The 21,668-nt window shown below is 38.6% G+C and overlaps 1 protein-coding gene across 1 annotated transcript; it reads right to left on the reverse strand.

The window, feature by feature from the left end:
- Window positions 1–6,283: 6,283 nt before the first annotated feature.
- LOC114879472 (G-protein coupled receptor 52) lies at window positions 6,284–11,833 on the reverse strand. Its single transcript, XM_029194418.2, has 4 exons — window positions 11,706–11,833; window positions 11,017–11,236; window positions 10,467–10,896; window positions 6,284–10,400 (listed from the first exon to the last, which is right to left on the reverse strand). Exons 1-4 carry the CDS (start codon window positions 11,815–11,817, stop codon window positions 10,221–10,223), a joined length of 942 nt encoding a protein of 313 aa, XP_029050251.1. The 5' UTR covers window positions 11,818–11,833; the 3' UTR covers window positions 6,284–10,220.
- Window positions 11,834–21,668: the final 9,835 nt, after the last annotated feature.

Consider the following 21,668-nt stretch of genomic DNA (forward strand, 5'->3'; position numbering starts at 1 on the left):
ATAATGTTTTTGTGCTTAACCTTTTGCATTATAATTGTTTTCTTAATTTGTTCTCAACCAACTTTAATTTAATTTTTATTGACCATACGAAGTGTCACGTCTAAGGTGACTTAAAAGTTCTAGGCAAAAATAGTTTTGTCACGCCAGAGGTGACCTCATAGCGCAAAGAGTTAAATATTTCTTGAATCCATTTATTTACAACGACACAAAGTTCGTTTGCAGTACGAAAGTGATACAAGCAAACGCTTCAGTATACATGAATCAGCAACTCGCCTTTAAAGATTTTGATAAAGATCAAAAATTACGTGTTAAATCGTGTAAAATTCAAACGAAGCATTGTGATTGTTATCTAGTAGAAATCTAAGGGTAGCTATCGTGAAGAACACACATGAATTCGTTCATGGTTCGTGCAAAGGGAACGTTCATTATCTACGATCTCCTTAGTAACAACTTGGCTCGTTATCGGGACGATGCATCGCGCTAATCGTTTAATTATAACAGCTAAGAGAGACGATCAATTAAATTCAAGATTTCTATTTTAGCTTACTTTAGCTTCCTCCGTGGTCTCCGTCATCTTGACTAATTTTCTTCAATTATCCTTTCCGGTACACCCTCGAACAACCCTCGTCGTTGTGCAGTATACGCCGTAATGCGACATTAACTCTGTTACCCAGTCTCTTAGCTAACAATCGTTCCTTGTCTCTCTTATTCTACCCCCCTCTTACGTCATTTAGCTTAACATTAAGAGGTAAATATTAAGAGAGAAAGAATAAATTTAGAACGTTGATCGATGACACGATAGAAGAGAAATTTTCTCCAGGAACAATCAAGAGATTCTAAATGAGGGGTGAATTTATGATGAATAGTCTTATCGAGCGAGGAGCCATTATCGTGATAAGGAAAGGAGGACTGGAAACAAATGTACCGTGGTTGTGATTGGTCTGGCAACGAGTCAAAAAGTTACCCTTGTGCATCGACCGATGGCTAATCAGGAGCGAGTTAAAGGTACTAATTGATTTGTACAGAGGTAGTTAGTTGTACGTGGTTATAACAGTAGATCTTATTTGGTCAAGAATTTCTTACTTCTAAACAGAAAATTTAGAATTTGGGATTCTAAGCGTTTCATTCCGGGTCTGCTAGAGCAGGACTTCTCAAACTTTTTCACTTAGCGACCCTTTTTGCCCGAGCAAATATCTTCACGACCCTAGGTAACGAGATATATAAATTAGAAGTGTTAGTAGACTGGTTTTGAATTAATTTTCAGTCGTTGCAGGTCCAGGAATTTTTTAGTTTTGCTAAAATTTCTGAGACACTTAAATTTAATTACGCTACACTATACGAGGTCGCAAAGTACATTTTGGAAAGACCTGTGCTAGAGGACTTCTGAAAATCCGAGGTTATCCCAAGAAAAATTCATCCCAACCGAACCTGAAATTCTTAAGTCCTCTCACACCCCAAGCGTTCAGTTAACTGCCTCGCGCTCCTCAATCATTCCACCGCATCTCCTGACCCATAAGGCTAAAAATAGTACAGTGGTAATAAGAATATTTTTATGATACACCGAAAAAGGAAGTGTACGACAAGCAAAGATTTGCACACGCCGGCAATAAAATGGTATCGATTAGCCGGCCATGAGAACAATGAAGGAGGCTGGCAAGAATTCAAAAGTTTGCCAGCAAGTATCGTTCTACGTTTCCAGGAAGCTGTTAGAGATGGAGAAGGGGTTTTCGACCCTATTCCATCGGTGGCTGCAAGGCGGACCAGCCGCGTGTATTGACTAATGTCGGCCGTATTGACTAATGGCTGGGCTGGTGCGCCGTGCAAGTAGTACCAGTCCGTGTCAGGTCGGACACACTCGAGACTACGGCCGTATTTACGGCGCGCCTTCCTTCGAAGACGAAGGGTTAAGGCGCATTTATGTAACAACACGTAAGCGAACGCTCGTTCGTCGTGCGACCTACATTTCCTGGCCAATGTCTGGGGAAAAGGGGGTCATGAACGTGCGCGCGATCACTGACCAGGTCAGCGAGAAATGATTTTTATTTAACGCTACCAGAATCACACGGTATTGCTCGAGCATCTCGTTCTGAGATCTAGAACATTTGTGGCGATAAGTAGTCTGAGAATTCATATGCATTTATGGTACATCAAGATATATAAAAAATTATTACATGAAATGCATTATGGATGGAAAGTTTATTTTTATTTTCTTTTAAGGATATTTATTTTTTTATTTTTTTTTTAATTATATACGCTTGATAAGAAGATTCTTTATAAAATGGTTGACAAAATTGTGTGAATATTTATGTGCCACCCAGTCGACGTGTTAAACTTCAATTCATGAGGAAACGTTCGACAGGGATGAATGAGTTTCTATAGAAGAGAAGGTTTTTGTTCTTGGTCAGGGAGTTGACTTTGAATAAGGTTTTTCAGTTGAGTGCACAAGGACTAAGGAAAAGCTGAGAGTTTTCGGGAGTTGGGGGAGTAAAACTCTACTGTCATTCATTTTGGTAGTTGGGTGGTGCGATACAATGGGCTGTATTAAAAGCTTAATACCAAAAACGTGTAGCTTAAAACGTGATTCTTAGTTGGAACACAATTTTCTCAATCAATGGAATACAGACTATTTATTAAAATTCTAATTGAATTATCAATTGTTCTCTTTTACAGTGATGTTGTGAAAAGAAGAACAATTAAATTTTAGTTTCTTCTAAAATGAATACAAACGTTCTATTAATTAATAAAATAAAGTATGAGAATATAGTCTAAAATATTTTTAAAGTTAAAAAAATTGAAATAAAGGAGGAATGGGTTAATAAAAATTTACCAAATTGTATATCGAGTGAAATTTGTGGCATCTACGGTCTTGCCGTTTATTATTGGAATATCATCTTACTATTCTATGCTCTAGGACAATAATCGTTAATATTGTACCGTTATCGTCAAAGTCATATCACGACGTATCTAGTACACCCGTCATTGCTCTTGAACAGCCAGAATTGCTTCATAGTCTATCGTGATTCGAGTTTCTCTTCACTTGATTGTAAACTCGTCACGATTTCAGGATGAAAGCACACGGTTACGGTATATGCTTCTTCGCGCAACATGCAAAACGCTATTTTGTAAAGAAAGCGTGGAACATTTATTCGAGTGTAAGCAACACGAACAAGATGACAAGATTGTAATTCGTTGCTGCAACACATGCTTGCATCCCTACAATGATCGTTCTTATGATTTAATTCGTCTTTTTGATTGCTTGCGCGTTTCAGCGATCAAATGAAACATCTTAATCGTAAATTTGTATACTGAAAAATTAAACGGTTACGTTTCTTTCAAGTTATATATATCGATTATTCCAGTATTCGATATTAGAGGTGTGCTAGTACTCGGAAATATCGGGTCGGATCGGGTAGGGTCGGAATTGTTAATCTCGGGTCGGGTCGCATCGGGTAAAATCGGATATGGTCGAGTTCTCGAAAGTATCGATACGCGAGGATTCGAAAATTTCGGGTACCCGATACCCGGAGTGCTAATTCGCCGGAACGCTACCAATTCACGGTCATGTTCAACAAAATTCGTCCGGAAACAATTCCCAACCCGATCCGAATATCGGGTACCCGATATTTTCGGGTTCTCGCATATTTTTATTCAATATACATATATTCACGAGTAAAGATCCATTTCTTTTACATGCTTCATTTGAGTAGCTGAAATGATTGCTTAATGCACTTTTGCTCCTTCACTGCATTTCGTACAGTGCTCACTGTGTGTGTGTGGTAACCATGACCGAAAACGCGGACGAAAATGTTTAATTTCATTTATTTAATTTTCCTAATTTTAATAATTCTCAAAATAGGGACACTATTATTTATGAAATGACCAACTTTTTCTCAAACTTCCATTTTATACTGTAACTTTTAATTTTTAGCACCTTATTTACAATTGACAAGTTCAAATTATAATTTAAATTTTGACTCGGACAACACTTCATCCAACGCAATAACTTCCTTTATATTTTACAACGAGAAAATCAGTCCACGGAACTAGAAGAAAAGTTGTACTGACCGTGCCTACTTTTACCTGAAAAGTATTTAACTTTTTGTCAAAAGTTTCGTATAAGAATGAAATATTCCCGAGGTTTCGCTCGCATTTACCACACAAGTCGCGGTTTAACGTCGCGACGATCATCGATTGTACAACCACATCATGACACCGGGCATCCTTGAGTGATCGATCAATCTTCCATTTTAATAACCACTTAAAATATGCAATAACAGCACGTCCGGTGGTGAGGTACGTTACAAAACTAGTACAAAACTAGCGGCTAGGTACAAAAATGTAATTAATCATTAATAATGGAGGCCACTCGGAAATCTGCCATGGACCAGCTTCGTGCTTCCATTTTCTCTTACCTCTGATACAATCCTTTATTATTACTTTTATACAAGGAAAAGAGAAAATAGTAAAAAGAGGAAACAATCTTTCTTTTTTAACCCTTGGACGACGAGAAGCTAATAGAATGATAATTAAAATTGAATTTTATATATATTTTTTTTATTCCATTCTAATTTTAGTCGAAATACTATTGGATATTTTTCATAGGTCTGGGTCAAGATTGACCCGGCGTCGCCGTTCAAGGGTTAATACAGTTACCAGTTAACCTTTTTTCTTCCCCTCAGTGTGCTTCACACGCTTTTCATCTCCTCCCTCACCTCCTTCGCTCTGTTCCTCTTTCTTCTTTCCCCTTGAGCGATTTTAAAGTATTTAGAATCTCGTTATCGTTGAGGAATTTAATATTGCTCGTTTTGGTGGGTTCACGCTGACGTGGGCGGCACGCTTAGCTTGATAGATCACCGGAAAACTGGTATTTCGACGGGTGTTTCATTGATAAATAGTTTCCCTTTCGAGAGTTGTTGAATGTGTAACACGTTCACTGCCACGTCACCCATATGTGGGTGACACTTGAATTTTCATAAGAATTCATACGCTTATGCGATTAAAAATACTTTTACGTGGTACTTGAAATTATGGGTAATAAATATGACAAAATAATAAATAAAATCTTTTAAGAATAAATTTTCAGTAGTTTCGGTGCTATCGAACCACATTTAAGAGTTACATTTAATCGTAAAGCAAAAGGTGAACGGTAAAAAAATCTCATTCAATGTTTTTTGAGGCTTTTTGAAAATTACCGTGGAGTCATCTATGACCCATACGACCAGGGGCGAACTGTGACTGAAATTTTTTGGGAGATTAGTGACACCACGGGTCCTAATTATAATTAATTAGACTCCAAATTTCTATCGGCCTACCAGGAATTTTCCTAAATATTCGATAGCTAGTCAGTCCACTTCTGCATATAATCACTTTTTGATGATCGGGGTCAGCGTGCACCCGAAACGTATCGTAATAGAAGCTTAGAGCTTTTAACAACGGACCTGGACGAAAGAACCGCATCACACGCGATCTAACGTATACACACATACACGTGAAAAAGACGTTCAGGATAAAATCAGCGGCTTTTTTTTTCTTTAAGCGTCATGATCGATCTCGGCTAAAAATATTTGCCCGTCGCTTTACGAGGAAGACGAACAGAAAATTCCGCGAAATAAAATGAGGAAAAAAAAAATGAAAATTCCGGGAAAGAAGAAGATACCAGAGCTCTGTTGTTTGTTTGTTCTTTTTTTTTTAATCAATTTTATTGGAATTATTAACAATGCGACGGGTGACGGTACCCTGTCTATGTCTTTCATAAATGAAATTCTTGAATCGTTTACTTTTAAAGGGTTGATTTTGTCGCAGCTGTTTGTCTTCGGTTGTGTAACACAGACAAAAATGTGGTTACATTAGAATTGGAGAAAAAATGGATTTCAAATGATCACAGATATTTTTGCTTTCATAATTATTGTGCTATTTTAGATAGAAAGTGATATAATTTTCTGAGGGTTTTGTTATTTCTTAACACTATACTGATAAAATGCTTAAATCTACTTTACATTGAATTGAAATTGTACACCCATTGATGTAAGTAGGATTTATTTCTGAGATAGGCCAGGTGATTAAACAATTTTTTAATTCGGGAATTTTGTATATTTAAAGTTGTCAAATTTCGGAAATTTGAAAATCTGAAATTTTAAACTTCTGGATTTCCAGTTTTGTATGTTGAAATATTGGAACCCTGGAATCTTAAAATCTTATAATTGTAGATTAGTGAGCGGGCCTGTTCACATTTTTGGCTGATAAGGCTCACCCTGGCTCATACCTAGTTACGCCATTAATTGTGATAATTGAACGGCACTCAATAATGAAAAAAAATGGGTATTAAAGTGTTTCTTATTTAAATCATTGAATCTAATATGCATCCAGCACCGGTTGTTTTAGTGTTAATAAATACCTGAACAGCCACAGTTTAAATTAAACATTCTAACATTCCAACATAGTGCATAAAATAATAATAATCCTTAACAAAATCAAGTAACAGTGTCCCAAATAAAAAATGATCCATAAATAACCACGTATCCATTCTTCCTCCAGATTCAATATACCTGCATATTACATTCACACGTGGATACATTTCTTATTGATTAAATCAGTGAGTGAGGGATCGTTTCGAGTATAAATTCGTCGAGACATCGAAGCAGGTTCGATTAGAAAAATGTTCGTTGTCGCGGGCTGTTGACGATTCGTTACGTTGATTTCTCGGTGGAATAAACAATTCATCGATGTTTTTCGGAACAGCAAAATAACGATACCGTGACTCGTCGAACTGATAAATAACTCACATGACAATGCTGCTCCACCGTGGTAAACAATTAACGCGGTACACGTGGCAACAATCATTAAACTTTGTCGAACAATCGTCGAACACGAAGCGGTCGGTTCAACGTAGAAATCCGAATAGCTTCTTTGCGTCTCATTTTTTTTTAGCCGGGGTGCTTTATTTTTGGTTTTTTTTTGGTTTTTTTTTTTGGTTTTTCTTCTTTTACATAGCTAACGATTTTAAACTATAACATAGTCAAAAGTTCTCTTTGATTCAGTTCTATATAATTAAGACATCGTAACATCAGAGAACATCGTCGAACCGTTCCCACGTTATTTCAAACGCACTCAGCTTTCAGAAGATAATCGTTCCTCGAGTTACTGTTTGATTGATTCCTCATTGATTGTTTGATTCTCGTCTGATTGCGTTTGAGAGAATATCGAGAGAACGTTCGACGCGTCAGCAGAGCACCTCCGGGCACTTTGACACCTTTAACTTATACACCATGGTATATCAAAATGGCACGATTAATTAGCGTCGCGCATCTAATTGGTAATCCCACCCGCACACGCGGGATTCGACCACATACGAATTGTATTTATCAGAAGAGCCTTACAGTTTAGTAAAACACGAAGTCTAGAGTAAAAAATAGAGTAGAAGCTGAGAGTTTCTAGACACCGATTTTGCGTATGGATTTCTCTTTAAAGGGTTTAACGTTCACCATCCAAGAAAGAAATCTCAGGATATGCCCACGTGTTCGCGTGAGCGTCGCTTTCCAGCGTAGCGGGAACAATTTTTCCCATGCTTTTCCTTCTCCCTCTTTCTCTTTCCTTCCTTTCCATTGACCTTATAAATATGAGTAATAACTAAGAAGGCATAAAATTTTTATCAAGGTATCGCTTGAAAACTAAAAGCGTTATTCATTATGCAACAACAGTGATCGTACATAGTTTTTCAGCGATCGTTTTTCAGTGCAGCGATTATGAAACATTATGTACAGTGAACAGCATCGAGCATGGTACGCTTTTTCAGGGAAAATGGCGATGTCCCCTTCCTCAAAGGCACCCACGGGTTACCGGGTTCTCCTCGTAGACTTCTCCTATTCGTTCCCACCACTGGTCCCGAGGAAAATGACGTAAAGGAGGAGGTCCCATATACAGAGTGTCTCTTTTAATATTAATATCGTCAAAATTAGGGTTTTGGGAATTCTTGCTTCCCCTATATCGCTATTTTCTCTCGGGAAGTCTCTTTTCCTCGATACTGTACAACAACTGTACAAATATTCACGCCACAAAAACGTCACCATTAAAATATCACCATTTTCCCTCGGGGAGCCTGTTTTTCTCGATGCTGTACAACAACTGTACAAATATTCACGCCATAGAAACGTGACCATTAAAATAAGCCGACTCCGAGCGAGTTACATAAAAGCTGCAGATCTGTACGCAGTACTCGTAACTGCGCTACGCGAACAGTTCGTTTCTCTATACTCTATAGAATGGCTGGTTATAAACGTACCAAGCGTTTTATTTATAGCTCTGCTTTCTCTCCTCCCACGGGAAACGGTTTTCGCCAACTTTTTTCCCCGCTGTGTTTCTTGTCGACTGAACTTCGTTTGAATAAGAAGTTGGAGCGAATTTTAAATTAAATTTTTTTCACCGCGAGTTTCATCGAAATTTATGAAATACCAGCGGCATCGATTAAACGTTCACGAAGTTACTTTTATTATGATTTCGTTTCTTTGTTGGACTTCCGATCGATTCACCGAGCCACCGCTTTTGTTGGCTCTTTTTTAAGATACAATATCGTGGCTCGATATTGTTGAAAGTTTAAGAAATCGTTCTGAAGAAAAGTTGGGATAAAATCTGGTATCATTGTTTTTCTTTTTATATATTATCATTTATGAGATTTAAAATGCTACTTTTCAACTTTCAAGCATAAGAAAAACACGTTTCTGAATTCAAATTTCTTTCGAATGAAAACTTTATTTATTTAAAGAGAAGCGAAAGAGAAAGAGAGAGGAGAAGGGATCGATCGCGTCGGCATAGAGAAGGAAGCGCGTTAAAAAAAGCGTAGAACGATCGCGATCGGATCCCCTTATCCATGATCGTTCGCATGGGCGATCTACGGGCGCGCAGATCGACGCGGCGTCGCATCTCGTAGAGGCATCTCCGTTAATTGACCTAGTGTTCTCTTGTGTTGTTTTGTGTTTCAAGCTCAGGTGTCAGCTTTCCTTCTCGTTCGATTGCTAGAACGAAACCCTCTGTTCGTACCGGAACCGAGCTATTGTACAATGAACCGCTCGTTTCCGTACGCGACTCGCTACGATACTTATTTGAGCGTGATCTTACCACGTAGATATTATATAGGCAACGATTAGTTTCGTGTACGCTCTCGTAAAATTGAGGAGACAGAGATGAACCACCTAGGAACCATCCCTATGGTTTCAGTGAGATCCTCGAGAGCGTTCAGTATTATTTGACGAAGAGGAAAAAGCAAAAAAAAAGGAGAAGAATAAGAAGAAGAAATGAAAAATACAGAGCTTTGTCATGATTCCGATTTTTCGATTCACCTTATTCTCATCGCGAGAATCGTTTACTTTCTTCGATCGCTTTCAAGACTGAGCTTCGATTCTCTCTTATTTCGTCCGTTCACATTTCGTACGCGTTTGATAATAATAGACTGCGGTAGACACGTGTAAGATAATAATCGACTATAGTTAAATTGAAATCGTATAGAAAAAGGAATGCTCTTACACTTACGCGTTTAGGTGATTCGAATACGTTTAAAGAAGCGGACGACGTGCCTCGATCAGGTACGTCATTATCTATGTGTATGTCTTTTTTAATCTTCGTTCTTCCTCTCCTGGTTTTGTCCAAGCTTTGTTGATTACGCGCGACAGGTCGCGAGATAATACACACGCTCGAACTCGCCTGGAAGTAGAATCGAGGATGATCTTCGCAAAAATCTTAGTCTTCGAAGTTTCGGTTTATTATCGTGGCGTTCGATTGCTCGTTGATTTAGGAGAATACTTTTATTGTACTCGGCCGATCGGTCTCGCTCGGCTAGGAATTCGTCTCCCGTCGCTTTTTGAAAAAAAAAAAAAAAAAAAATCAGAAAAAGAAACACCTTTATTCATCGCGTAAAACGGCGACTAGTCGGAAAAGGATAATCTTCTGAGTCAATTCGTACGGCGCTACGTTTTCTTTCATTTATTCGTTTCCCTTCAAAAATTCTCACCGTTCCTCGCCGGTGCTCGTCGTAGCGCCTTTCGGAATTAAGAATCTCAGTCTCGGTCCCGGTCCTCGAAGAAGACTCCGAGAGGAAGGGTGGCGGCGGATGCGAGAACGACCTCGAACCGAGGATACGAAAAGCGATGCTCTAGGAATGAGGCGCGTATAGAAGGGGTCGCGCGCAAAGAAAATCGTCTCCGTCTTCTTCTCGTAGGCGTTTTGGCTTTTTAATCGTCATCGTCGAGGCCGAGCAGCTCCGGCGGAAGTCGTCTGTGCCGGCAGCACAGCGTCAGACATAGGACACGGGCTGCCAGACGAAATTGGGGGCTCAGGGTTCCCAGGACCACCGCTTTCCAAAAACTGTTCGTTATCCCTAACCACACCACCGCAAAGTGCAGAAACGGTACCTGTACTTTTCAATAATAATTACGTTAATAACCGGTTGAAAAAGCTTTTGGAAAAATCGGAATTACCTGAGGTGGTCCGTTAACGACAGCGTATATCCGTAGACCGGCATACGGCGCCCAGGACATCCAGAAAGTCATCACTAGGACAAAGGACATGATGTGACTCGGATTGCTCAAGTTCTCCGATAACGCGGTCGCGTACTCCTTGTCGTGAATCAGTACGCCGGATCGCAGACGTCTCATCATCGTGAAGATGTAGCTGTAGGTATAGATGATTGTGATGACCGATGGGCCTAGCACGAGGATCGACAGCGTGATGGTGTACGCGGCCATGTTGCCCCAATCGAGCATGCAGATGAACGCCTCGCGATCGAAGATCGGCTTTTGGAAACCTAGCAAGGGCGGGCAGCACATCATCGCCACGCTGATCCACGTAAACACCATCCAACATTGGCATCGGGTTTTCGTTTGCACGGTCTCGTATCGCAATGGTTTTCTGTTGAATAAAAAAGCAATGCAAATTGCATTTTTCAAATTAATTTTCAAATTAATCGTACGAAGAAATAAGGAAACGTGATTGTTAAGTAAATAAATCTAATCGTAATTTTAAATATACCTGATGGCCAAATAGCGATCCACAGAGATCCACATGAAGGTGTAAACAGATACCGCCCAAAGGGTAACCTCCAAGTAACCGACGAGACGACACACGATGTCCCCATAGACCCATCTTCGTACTAGAGCCGGATACACCGACAGTGGAACCACCAGCAGACCACAAAGAAGGTCCGCCGACGCGAGAGACAGCAAATAGTAGTTTATCACCTCGGAGGGACCTACGCGGTGCAGACAGTAATTTGTATTTACATCGAGACTACTTAACCGTTGTATTTCATTGAATATTACTCTTCTAGTCCTCTTGCAAAGTTACTGGGACAGGAAACTCAAATGGATTTATGACAACGAAATGAACACGAACTGTTTACAAATTTATCCTCTTTAATTAACACTAGAACTACAAAATCAGTCAAAATAACTGGCTTCAAGTTTCTTACTTTAAATTATACATTTTTACGAGATTTATTTACGAGTATCTATTTAATTTTTTACATTATTTTCAATTTAATTTCTAGCGTTAAAATATCCTATTTGTCATTTTTCACTTTTTATGATATTTAAAAATATTTGCAAACTTTGTTCATATATCAGTACCTACATAACAAAGCTCAGTTCAATACATTCGTCTTAAATTGAAATAACTGTGAAATTGATACATCGCGTTGATATGGTCGTTAATATACTCACCACGGAAATTGAGATAGGTGGCGATGATGAGGAGATTCGAGAGGATGATGGCAACACCGACCACGAAGATGAGGCCCGCCTGCATGAGAGCCTCCAGCGAGGGCTCCTCCATGCCGCCACCCTTTCGAGCTGCATCCCCCCCACCCGCCCTTAGGTGCAGTTACCCGTCACCCCCCTTGAAACACCCTCTGACAGCCAGCTGCTAGGCCCTGCTGGTAGCTCGCACCCGGTCCACCCCTTCCTTCTTCTTCTCCTCGATTACCTGTCCTGCCGGAGGCTGTCAATCCTCCACTAGCAACGTCAAACTTTCTTCCGGAGATGTTTACGCGAACGTACCTTCGATAACGAGATCGTAACTTCGAGGATCTCGATGATGGATCGATACAGCTATGTTGCTGCAAGCAGAGAAGCAAAGCCGCTGACATCTCGTTTAATTTATAGGTGGCGGAACGAGGGTGCATTACGAGGCGTTCAAGTGGCAAAGAGAATGGGGCGATGCGAATGGTGAAATGACCGATGCGAAGAGAATGAGAGTGCCTCGTAGAACGGATGAATGGCGAGCAGAAGAAGCGCGTCGAAGAGGTGACTATTCGATTCGTGACGAGAACAAAAGGAACACGGCGCCATGGCTTTGTGTTGCTTTCCACGATGAAAAGTAAGTACCTACCCTGAGTATCGTATTACGTTTAACACTGATGGGGTAATAAATACAGGGCTTTTCAAATTATTCGATTGAAAAACAGAACAGAAGAATTTTATATTTTTGGTACAACTTCGTAAATACATTTTTTATTTACGTTTACTTTCTTTCGGGAGTTCTAATTTTCTTTATCAGAGTACAGAGAGAATATTTGCATATTTTCTTTTGCTATATTTGCAAAAATTTTGTTATTTCTCTGTAGTAGAAAGCAGAATGCGCGAAAATCTTATTTTGAAAAATTTCCTACCAGTAAAATATCACTGCGACTGTTATTGAATCTGATAATTTAAATGAAAGATTTTGCTGAAGGAGAAGTTATGATATTGGATATCAACTTTTTCCAACTTAAAGTCCGCAAAAAGTGTAACGTTGATTGGAAGCGATTATAAATATTCCACTCGTTTGAAACGCGATTCAATCGAGAATCTCGAGTGTGGAACACTCAATAAAAAACAAAAAGAAGAATCACCGATGAGTTTAATCAACGACCAGAAAAACTCTTTTCAACCCCCGACGTTTCATCCATATTTTAACGATCCATCCATAATTTCTCGATCAAAGAAGTCACTATTCAATAAAAAACAAAAGAAACACTATAAATTTAGCAATACAAGTAACTTGAACGGTTAAAAAAGCACCCTTAAATATTATATCAGTATCGACACAAGGGTAGTATCAACATCGACCTTCCTATCTTTCTTGACATCATATTTAAGTGATGTTCAAGGATGCGGACTAATCCATCCATACTTCTGTCCATAAACATGGAAACAAGCGTATAAAAATTGTTTGCAAACATTTGTTTAAAAACAATTAATGACTCTTATAATATTCTAATTTTTGTATATCCAAAAATTAAACTATTATCAGGTGGTATAGGTAGCTATGTTTCGAATTCGCATATTGTAATTAGTACTAATATAAATTTATCTAAATTTAACCAAAAGGGATTTAACACAGAGAATGGACACCTATTTCATTACGTTTGAGAATAAAAGTATGAAAGTTTGAAATAAATTAGACAATAGCAGAAATTTATTCATAAATAACAAGGCTATCATAATTTACTTGAAAAATTCATGCTGTGTTCGATTATCATTTCTTCTTAGCTGTGACAGTTTAACCTCTGTACATATTTCATAGGTGTACATAAGCTGAAAGAAATTTGAGGTTGAAGCTAAGAGACGGTCTTTATTTTCTGCACCGTCAATACTATTTTCTTTTTCATGCAGATTCTTGGCATGTAGGCCTTACCCCAGGCCAAGTAAAACTCGCATGGCCAGCACACGCGTCCTCCCTCTAGCTATCGACCGCCATTCATAATTCAACCGAGTCGATCCTGAATGGAGGGTTACATTATGTAGCATCGCGTAGGCCGTCCACCATCGCCGAATTAAAGTGGAACTTCTGTATTTTATTCGGGACCAGGCGAGACTGGTTGTTTGGTGGCTGGATTTTTCACCGGAAAAAACCTCGACCGCAAAACAAACGGACGGAACTGAGCGGGCGGATGCATTGTTGATCGACGAGAGAGAAACATGTCAACCTGTTGTTGTTGTTGTTCGTTTTAACGTTCCCTGATTTTTTCTTTTCAATTTCATGAATATGAGAGGTTTTTAGGTTGAATAAATTTTCTACTAAATGTGAAATAATAATAAATACATAATCGTCGAGAATCGGTTGCACTTTATCAGTTTCTTGTGATTTTATTGGATTAGTAATTTGGAGTATCATTAAAAATATGTTTCTATGCATTTGTTAAGTTTAATGACTATTTTTTACTATTTTAAATAGTAATGGAATGGAGAACTTTGCAAGTAGATTCAATTTTTCTATAAGTATTTTAGAAAATAAAAATGATACTTTCAAATACACTCCAATATGAATAGGGCAGATGCGAACATTGATCACTGATTAATTGATTGATAAAAATATTTTTATTAATCTTTGAACAACGAAGTCTCGATGAATCGTAATCGAAACTTACAAATATAAAAGTATTAACATTTAAGTTAGATGCGTTCATTTTTAAACGAAAGAGTTTCATATATTTGAAAAATAATTTTTAAAGAAGCAGTGTACAATTTAGAAAATGAAAATAACATAAAGTAGAAAATTAAATTAAATTTGTGTCTCTCTCCATGGTCCGTTGTTCAAGGATTGACTAATGTATGAGATCCTTAATTTAATACTGTCGAATAATTAAGGAAAAAGATAAAATTATATTATTTATACAAATTAGTAAGTGGAAAGCTTAATTTGAAGTAATTGCAATTATAACATGTCTATTACACAGATCCATTCCCATCGTGGTAGTAAATGTGTTAAATAAATCTCAATTACCAGCCGCGTCGCGACGCTCTCCATGTGTACAAAGCGTAACAAACGCTCTTCGTTTTGATGAAAAGCACGCGTGCTTACGTGCCATATAAAACGGTTCTAACATATTCACGATTCCCAATGTAGAGATAAACATCGTTAAATTCATTACGACACGATGACAATCATTAACCCTTAAGTACCATGGTAGAGCAAAAATAATGTGCAAACAAGTGATGTAGTATTTGATTACTAATTCACATACAAACAAGATAATTGCTCTACATTCTATGGTAATAATTTTCTCTCGCTAGATTATATATCAAAACCATGGTAACTAAAGATTAACTTCATCTCATAAATCGCAAATACATGTATAAAGCACATTTGATTCGCAAAGATGATCTCTAAAAGATTTCAAGCAAGTTTCCGTAGAACGTGAAACATTTCATGATGGAGTCAATCAAATCGCTATAAACCTAACTTATCGTAATGTTCACAGTTGTCGTAAACAGAATATAAAGGGAGTATATCTTCGACGGAAGTTGATGTTCAGATAGATCTGTTTAGAGAACGTTACTTCTATTGGGTTATCGCGCTTTCTATCAGATTAGCTTCCACCAGGAAACGTAGTGTAATCTACAACTAAGCTAGAACTCGTTAATCGTACCTAGTCTCGTGATCTATGGAACGGTAAGTTCGAAGACACCGTCGGAACGCGTGGAATCAAAGGAATAACTTTTGATAGAGTGAAATAAATGTTAGCCTGCATCGACATGCGACATCAAGCGATGGTCAAAGTCGGTTACATAAAAAGAATAGGGCTTAATGAAGCCCTGACCTCGTACCGTTCGGATTTAGAAATTACGTTAAAGTCTGATCTATTCTGCCGTTTCTACTGTTGCCTTGTAGCAGTCTTATCGTTCCCGGTCTTCGATGGCACGTGATTTCATTGTAAAATTATCCTTGCTTCCCTCTGCAGCATTGTATAATAGAGGGGGTATCATTATGGCAATTTTTTAGATGTTATCAAAACATACATTATTTGGGATTCTGACCAACCTTACTCCATAAACTGCAATTCAGTGTTATTTGTAAGGCACATTCTATAATACTGTTCCGTTATTGAAGATATTAGAATAAAAGAGAAGCCATTGGCATAACTAGAATTTTTTTTGAGGTGAACAGGTTTCTTCAAAATTTCGTAATTTTAACAACCTGAAATTTTGTAATTTTATGATTTTAGGAATCTGAAATTTTCTAATTTTGTGATTTTAGAAATCTGACATTTTGGAATTTTGACATTCTTGAACTTTAAGATTGTGCAACTTTAAAATTTTTAATTAATAAGTGGTCTACACCACATTTTTGGAGGGCCGAACCCATTCTATCCCTTGTCTAATTACATCAATTTTGAGGATAACTCTCATAGAAAGGAAAATGTGACATAATAGAAATAAAATTCGTTTTTCTCTATTTTCAAATCATTTAACTCCACAAATTAATAGAATATGAATACAGTAACTACTACAGCATACAGTATCTTTTTTATTTCCAAATGATAAAGTACATATATCCAATTAAGGAAAAAGGCTGTTGAAACATTTCAAGAGTTACAAACTAAGGACACGTAAACAGACGTTAGTAGTGTTTCTTCAATCAAGCAAATATAGTTTTATGTGCAAAAATAGAAACAGCGTTTCCACTTCAGCGTTCATCGGACGGAAAAAGAACGAGATTTTTTTAGGTCTATTACTAAGTGTCTTTAAATTGTATCTCAGCCAGGAAAGTGTTTCATAACTAACTGGTCAGAAAACGAATTTTCAAATGAAGATAAAATTTGTCATGATTTTTACAGAGTTAATTATTTTTGAAAATATCTTTCTTTTCATTTAAAAAAGTCACCAATTAACGAACTCCTTTACGCAACTACTTTTGTGATTTACTGTACTTTTTGCTGTTGCAAAAGCTTTGTACCAGTTGTTAACGATATTTGACAGAGATACTACCTTTTCTTATTTGCTGTTAGAATACAGTGCACGCAATTAAAACAGAGGGTTGAAACAAAGAATTTTGTAGTTCCACAGTTTTAGATTTTCCGGGCTAATGAGAGTCTCAATGTAAATGGCGCGGAAGAAAGGACAAGTAACAGTCATCGAGTTGTTAAGCTAAAAGTTACCATTCTTCCAAAAAGTACCATAAACTTTAACGTAGAAAATTTCGCATTAAATAGATCGTCTAATTAAATAATTATGTAATTTATCAAAATGAAATTTTTGAAATTAGGACATTTGCAGTGATTGACAAGCAATCAAAGACAGAAAAAAAATTTAATTTAATTTTTAATTGTTTACTCCGGAACGATTTTCAATAAAATTTTTTTAACTCGTTGATTATATTTATAGCTTTTTCATGTCACCATGCTTTTATTCAGCTGGTGTTATCTAACGTAAACTTCAATAAAAAACCTTAAAATAGTTGCACTGGGCATTCGTATTGATTTCACGTAACAAAGTAACGAGTGTACTGTACTCTATGCACTTTTGTTAACCGTATTTCACGAATACCATACAATTTTCCTCGATCATTTGTGCTTGCGTGTGATCTAAGAATGGTTGTAATAAAACGATCGGTCGAATAACGAGAACTTGGGAAAATTACACATGCCATTAGGACTAGTTTTTCATTTAGAAGAATATCGACCAAACGTCGAGTCGTATCGTTTACGAAGAAATACTTTTACTACGTGTTCGACATACTTCATAAACTATTCCAAGACTTGGAAATTCTATACTATCAGGTCATTCGAAAATTTCGTATTACCTGCATTATAAAATAAGTTTGAGTTCCGAGTTGATATTTGAGTCCCAAAATCACGAGTACCCGTACAAAGTGTGCTGGACAAAATACCGGGATCCCGGCCGTCTCGACCCATTCATTACCCGATCCGACTCGATTCAATCATTAGCCGCCTCGACCCGATCCGATCCGATCCAATCTTCGGATACTCGTATATCGCTACCTATGAATTTTTACTAATATTGGAAATATCAAAATTGGTATAGTTTATCCTACTAATATTTTGAATGACCTAATAAAATTGAATAATACGACTTAAAAATAGAAGGCAAACAATATTCTATCACAATTTTCCATTTCACACAAACAGATTTTATCTAACAACTTGATCGTTTAACCTTTGATAACATTGAAACGAAATGCTTTCAATTCCTTGGGTGATTTCGATGAAACCGCAAATAATTCTGGTGGAAATTGTCTGAGAATGAATTAATCCGCGTGGGTTACTTTATTGAACCTTTAAATCATGTTACGGCTCGGCTAGCGGCCCGCTTTCTGAATTTTGCCCTATATAGCAAAAGTTATTACACGCCCTTCGTCTCGCGCTGCTTTAACACAGTGTGCTTCAATTAATGAGAAAAGTTCCGGACCAAGGGGTCCGCTTATCGATATTCTTTACACTGGCGAACGCATTTCAAGTGCAAATAATCAAGAGTCGAGTTGCCGTTCGACAAAAAAAAAAAAAAAACCGGACGAATCGTTCCCCAAGTGCAGAAGAAGTGAAAAATAACGAGGGTAAAAACTGGTAGATGGCGGAGACAAAAGGGAGAACGAAGAAATGCACACCGAATTAAAACTCCGCGCTCGTTATTCGACAATTGGATCGTTCTTTTGTTGCCTGGCGGCAATTTGATCGTTTTCGTTTCAATCCCAGTCACAGTGACAATGAATTAAAAAATAAGCAGAAAAAAGGATAGAGAACTGAGAATACAGGAAGATAAACTGTGCTCTCAATGAAATTTTCATTCAAACTATTCAGCTTCATTTAAAAATGAATATACAACCTCGTGCAACTTAGGCTTCATTTATTAAGATTAACTACCATATTTATCTCTTGAATTTCCATAGCAATTAGTTACTTGTATTATTAGAAATTCTGTAATTTTCCTAATTACAGTTATTCGTATTAGATACTTGAAATTATAAATAATACAAATAACAAAATATTGTGGAAATAATAGATTAGGTTTATTAAAAGTAGAATTACTATTAATGAAATTTTTTAATTTGATTTAATCAGATCTTTTAGTTTTGCTAGAAGGATATCAAGCCTTTGATATTAAATTTCACGCAATACAAATATTATTATATATATTACATTTTGCCTTAAATATTCATTTTTTATATCTCTAATTACATCAATACTTTTTAAACAAACCGAGAAGCCTACATTGCACCCAAGTGTACATCAATAAAAATCGTTTACGATTTTCCATCGGATTCGAAGGGTAATCACAGTCACGCGAATGTTTCATCCATTAACGAGAACGACAGAATGTCACGTTTATTGCATTTCCTGGTTATTTAACTCTTTCACTACGAAGGAGATTAAATATTAAAATTGTAATATGTATAAATATTTCCTGTGTAAAGGTGAGCTTGTATCTTTTTCTTCTTAATTTTATGTAACGGCGATCATTATTTTGTTGGTGTTTTAAGCATCTCCAAAGTAAAAATTATTAATAGAACTTATCAAAATGGTTAAAAGCTATTCGAATATTATCGGTCTCATCATTGCAATATCGTAACCTTAGCAATCGCTTCACGATTTTTTATCAAAGCCCGCCACAGTGAAAGGGTTGGTTCTCTATAGAATATCTGTTTGCATCCATTCGAGTCTAAATAACATGGTACCATGGTTACCATGATGGTTTCGTTTGTTCGACGATGATCAGTGAACGAATCCGCGTTGTACACGGCTTAGCTAGTGAACGAGCAACAAAAAGAGTCTAAAAGAAAAGAGGAAAAATAAGAGAAAGAAAGGAGGCTGGATGTCGGATCCAACACGAATAGGTGACTTTTTTTCTGCTGGAGCTGTTCAATTATCGTCGAAGCAAGAGAGAAGCAAGCACGAACGAACGAACCTCCGGTTGCATCGCGATGCTGTAACCAGCGTCGTGTCACACCGCGATATAACCACTGCACACGGTACATGCACACGTATCGGTTGGCCTGCCTTGTTTAGTTAACCGAATATTTGCCCAATGATGCGCATGTCGTGATAAGCTGACGGCAGCATACAGATAGGCCCGAGTCAATGTACATCCGGCGTTGATGTACGTGTATCTATGTATTTTCCGCTCACTCCTCGCCTCGTGACATCAATTTTCGAACGGTCGTGTGTATGTGCGCTTGTGCCCGTGTTCTAGCTCGCGCTTCCGTTGTGTGCGTGTGCATCGGTGTGTGTACGTGTGCGCGCATATGTCAAAGGAAGCCGAACGCGGGCCACACTATGAAAGAGGGATGAAAGGGTTCAGTCGAAGGAAGCGGGAGCTAAGAGAGAGATAGAAAAGAATAAAACAGACGAAGAAAGAGATGGCGAGAAAAGCGGTGAAAAAAAAAACGAAAATGAAGAAAAAAATGAAGCAACAGCGAGATAGAACGTCAAAAGAGAGCACGCATTGTCCCTGAACCTCCCTTACGGATATATATCCATTGACGTTTGATTACAGATGAAAGAATGATTCTATTATCCGAGGATTCTTTTTCACAAGGAATATAATGGAAACGAAGACGGCGAAAGCTTGCGGGTGAAGCGGTGTTAAATGCAAACGAGACTTAACCTTCTTCGAGTTCCCGCGGTTCGATGCTGGCAACCTAACCCGTTGCCACGTCGCGAAACGATAACGGAGCCGACACTCTAGATCGCGTCGCGTCGATGCAAGGCACGCGAGATAGTGTCAGGGTGAACAGTCGGAACGGAGAAGCGGTCACATGAATGAAACGAATGCGTATCCGGACCACGCAGCATCCCTACACCGTGACACATCGTTCGAAAGTGACGCACGACCTATCCACTGCCATCTTTGCCGTGAAATCAACGAAAAACACTCGGCTGGACCACGTACCTCCTCGATTTCATGCTGATCTCGTGCACCAGCTCCGCCAGTGCTTCGGACACCGCCAGTCTCCGGCTGGGTCTGTCTCTGCTCGCGCCACTTTTACCCCCTCGATCTCGATGGACCGAGTGAGAGAATGAGAGAGAGAGAGAGAGAGAAGGCGAAAGACAGACGGATAGCGAGGTAGAGACAGAGAGATAGAAAGCAACGGGCACACACTGTAAACGAAGGACTGAGTTGACAACGTTCACTCAGTTCCCGCTACGTTCCCGGTGGACGGCCGTACGCTAAACGTTTTAGGGACACGTTGGTTATGCGAACGAAATTATCGGCCAGCTCGAACGAGACGCGACTGTCAGCAGTAGGAGCGCACATTTGCGCTCGGCCGACCCGAGCTGGGCTTTACTACTACCGCCTGAATCCGCTTCTCTCCCTCGGCCCGGGAGCCGAGGCGTCGATACCGCGACGACGCTTGCGCGCCACCCCCGATCCACCCTTTCCCACCCGGGCATTTTCACAGCGCATTGGCTCGAAGCCTGCCGGCGCGACGCGGCGCGACGCTACGGCGCCCTCCACAAATCTCCCTCGCATCCTTTCCTCACCGAAATCCAGTCGATTTCCGGCAAATTCGCCCACTCGCCGTCTAACCCCTGCGCCAATTCTCTTTTCTTTCCTTTTCTTTGCTTACCCTCTGCTTCCTACTCGACACGTGCTTTCCTATATCACGCTTTCAATCGTCAGCTAACGTTGCGTCGAAGCTGCGCCCGCATTCTTGTTCTTACATTCTCGGAAACGATGTTGAGGGTGGTTTCGACTCCCGATAAACTCTGGATATTTTCGGGGTGACTCGAGATATTTTGGATGGGGCAAGATTGATTACGACAACGACTCGGATGGCATTGGAAATTGATCGATCGTTTGGATGCTTTCTGTATCATTCATTTGGGAATTTGCTATCGGGTCATTAATTTTTGGAGGGATGAGATATGAAATTCCGTTGTGTCTCGTTGTAGAGATTTATACTTT

This window comes from Osmia bicornis, chromosome 4 (genome assembly GCF_907164935.1).
Source record: "Osmia bicornis bicornis chromosome 4, iOsmBic2.1, whole genome shotgun sequence".
Taxonomy (NCBI): Eukaryota; Metazoa; Arthropoda; class Insecta; order Hymenoptera; family Megachilidae; genus Osmia; species Osmia bicornis.

Excerpts from the sequence above, each read along its gene's own strand:
- LOC114879472 (XM_029194418.2), bottom strand. The coding sequence starts at position 11,817 with ATGGAGGAGCCCTCGCTGGAGGCTCTCATGCAGGCGGGCCTCATCTTC. Across the intron at positions 10,897-11,016 it reads GATCGCTATTTGGCCATCAG|AAAACCATTGCGATACGAGA; the intron begins GTATATTTAAAA and ends TTTATTCAACAG. Across the intron at positions 10,401-10,466 it reads TCGTTAACGGACCACCTCAG|GTACCGTTTCTGCACTTTGC; the intron begins GTAATTCCGATT and ends TGAAAAGTACAG.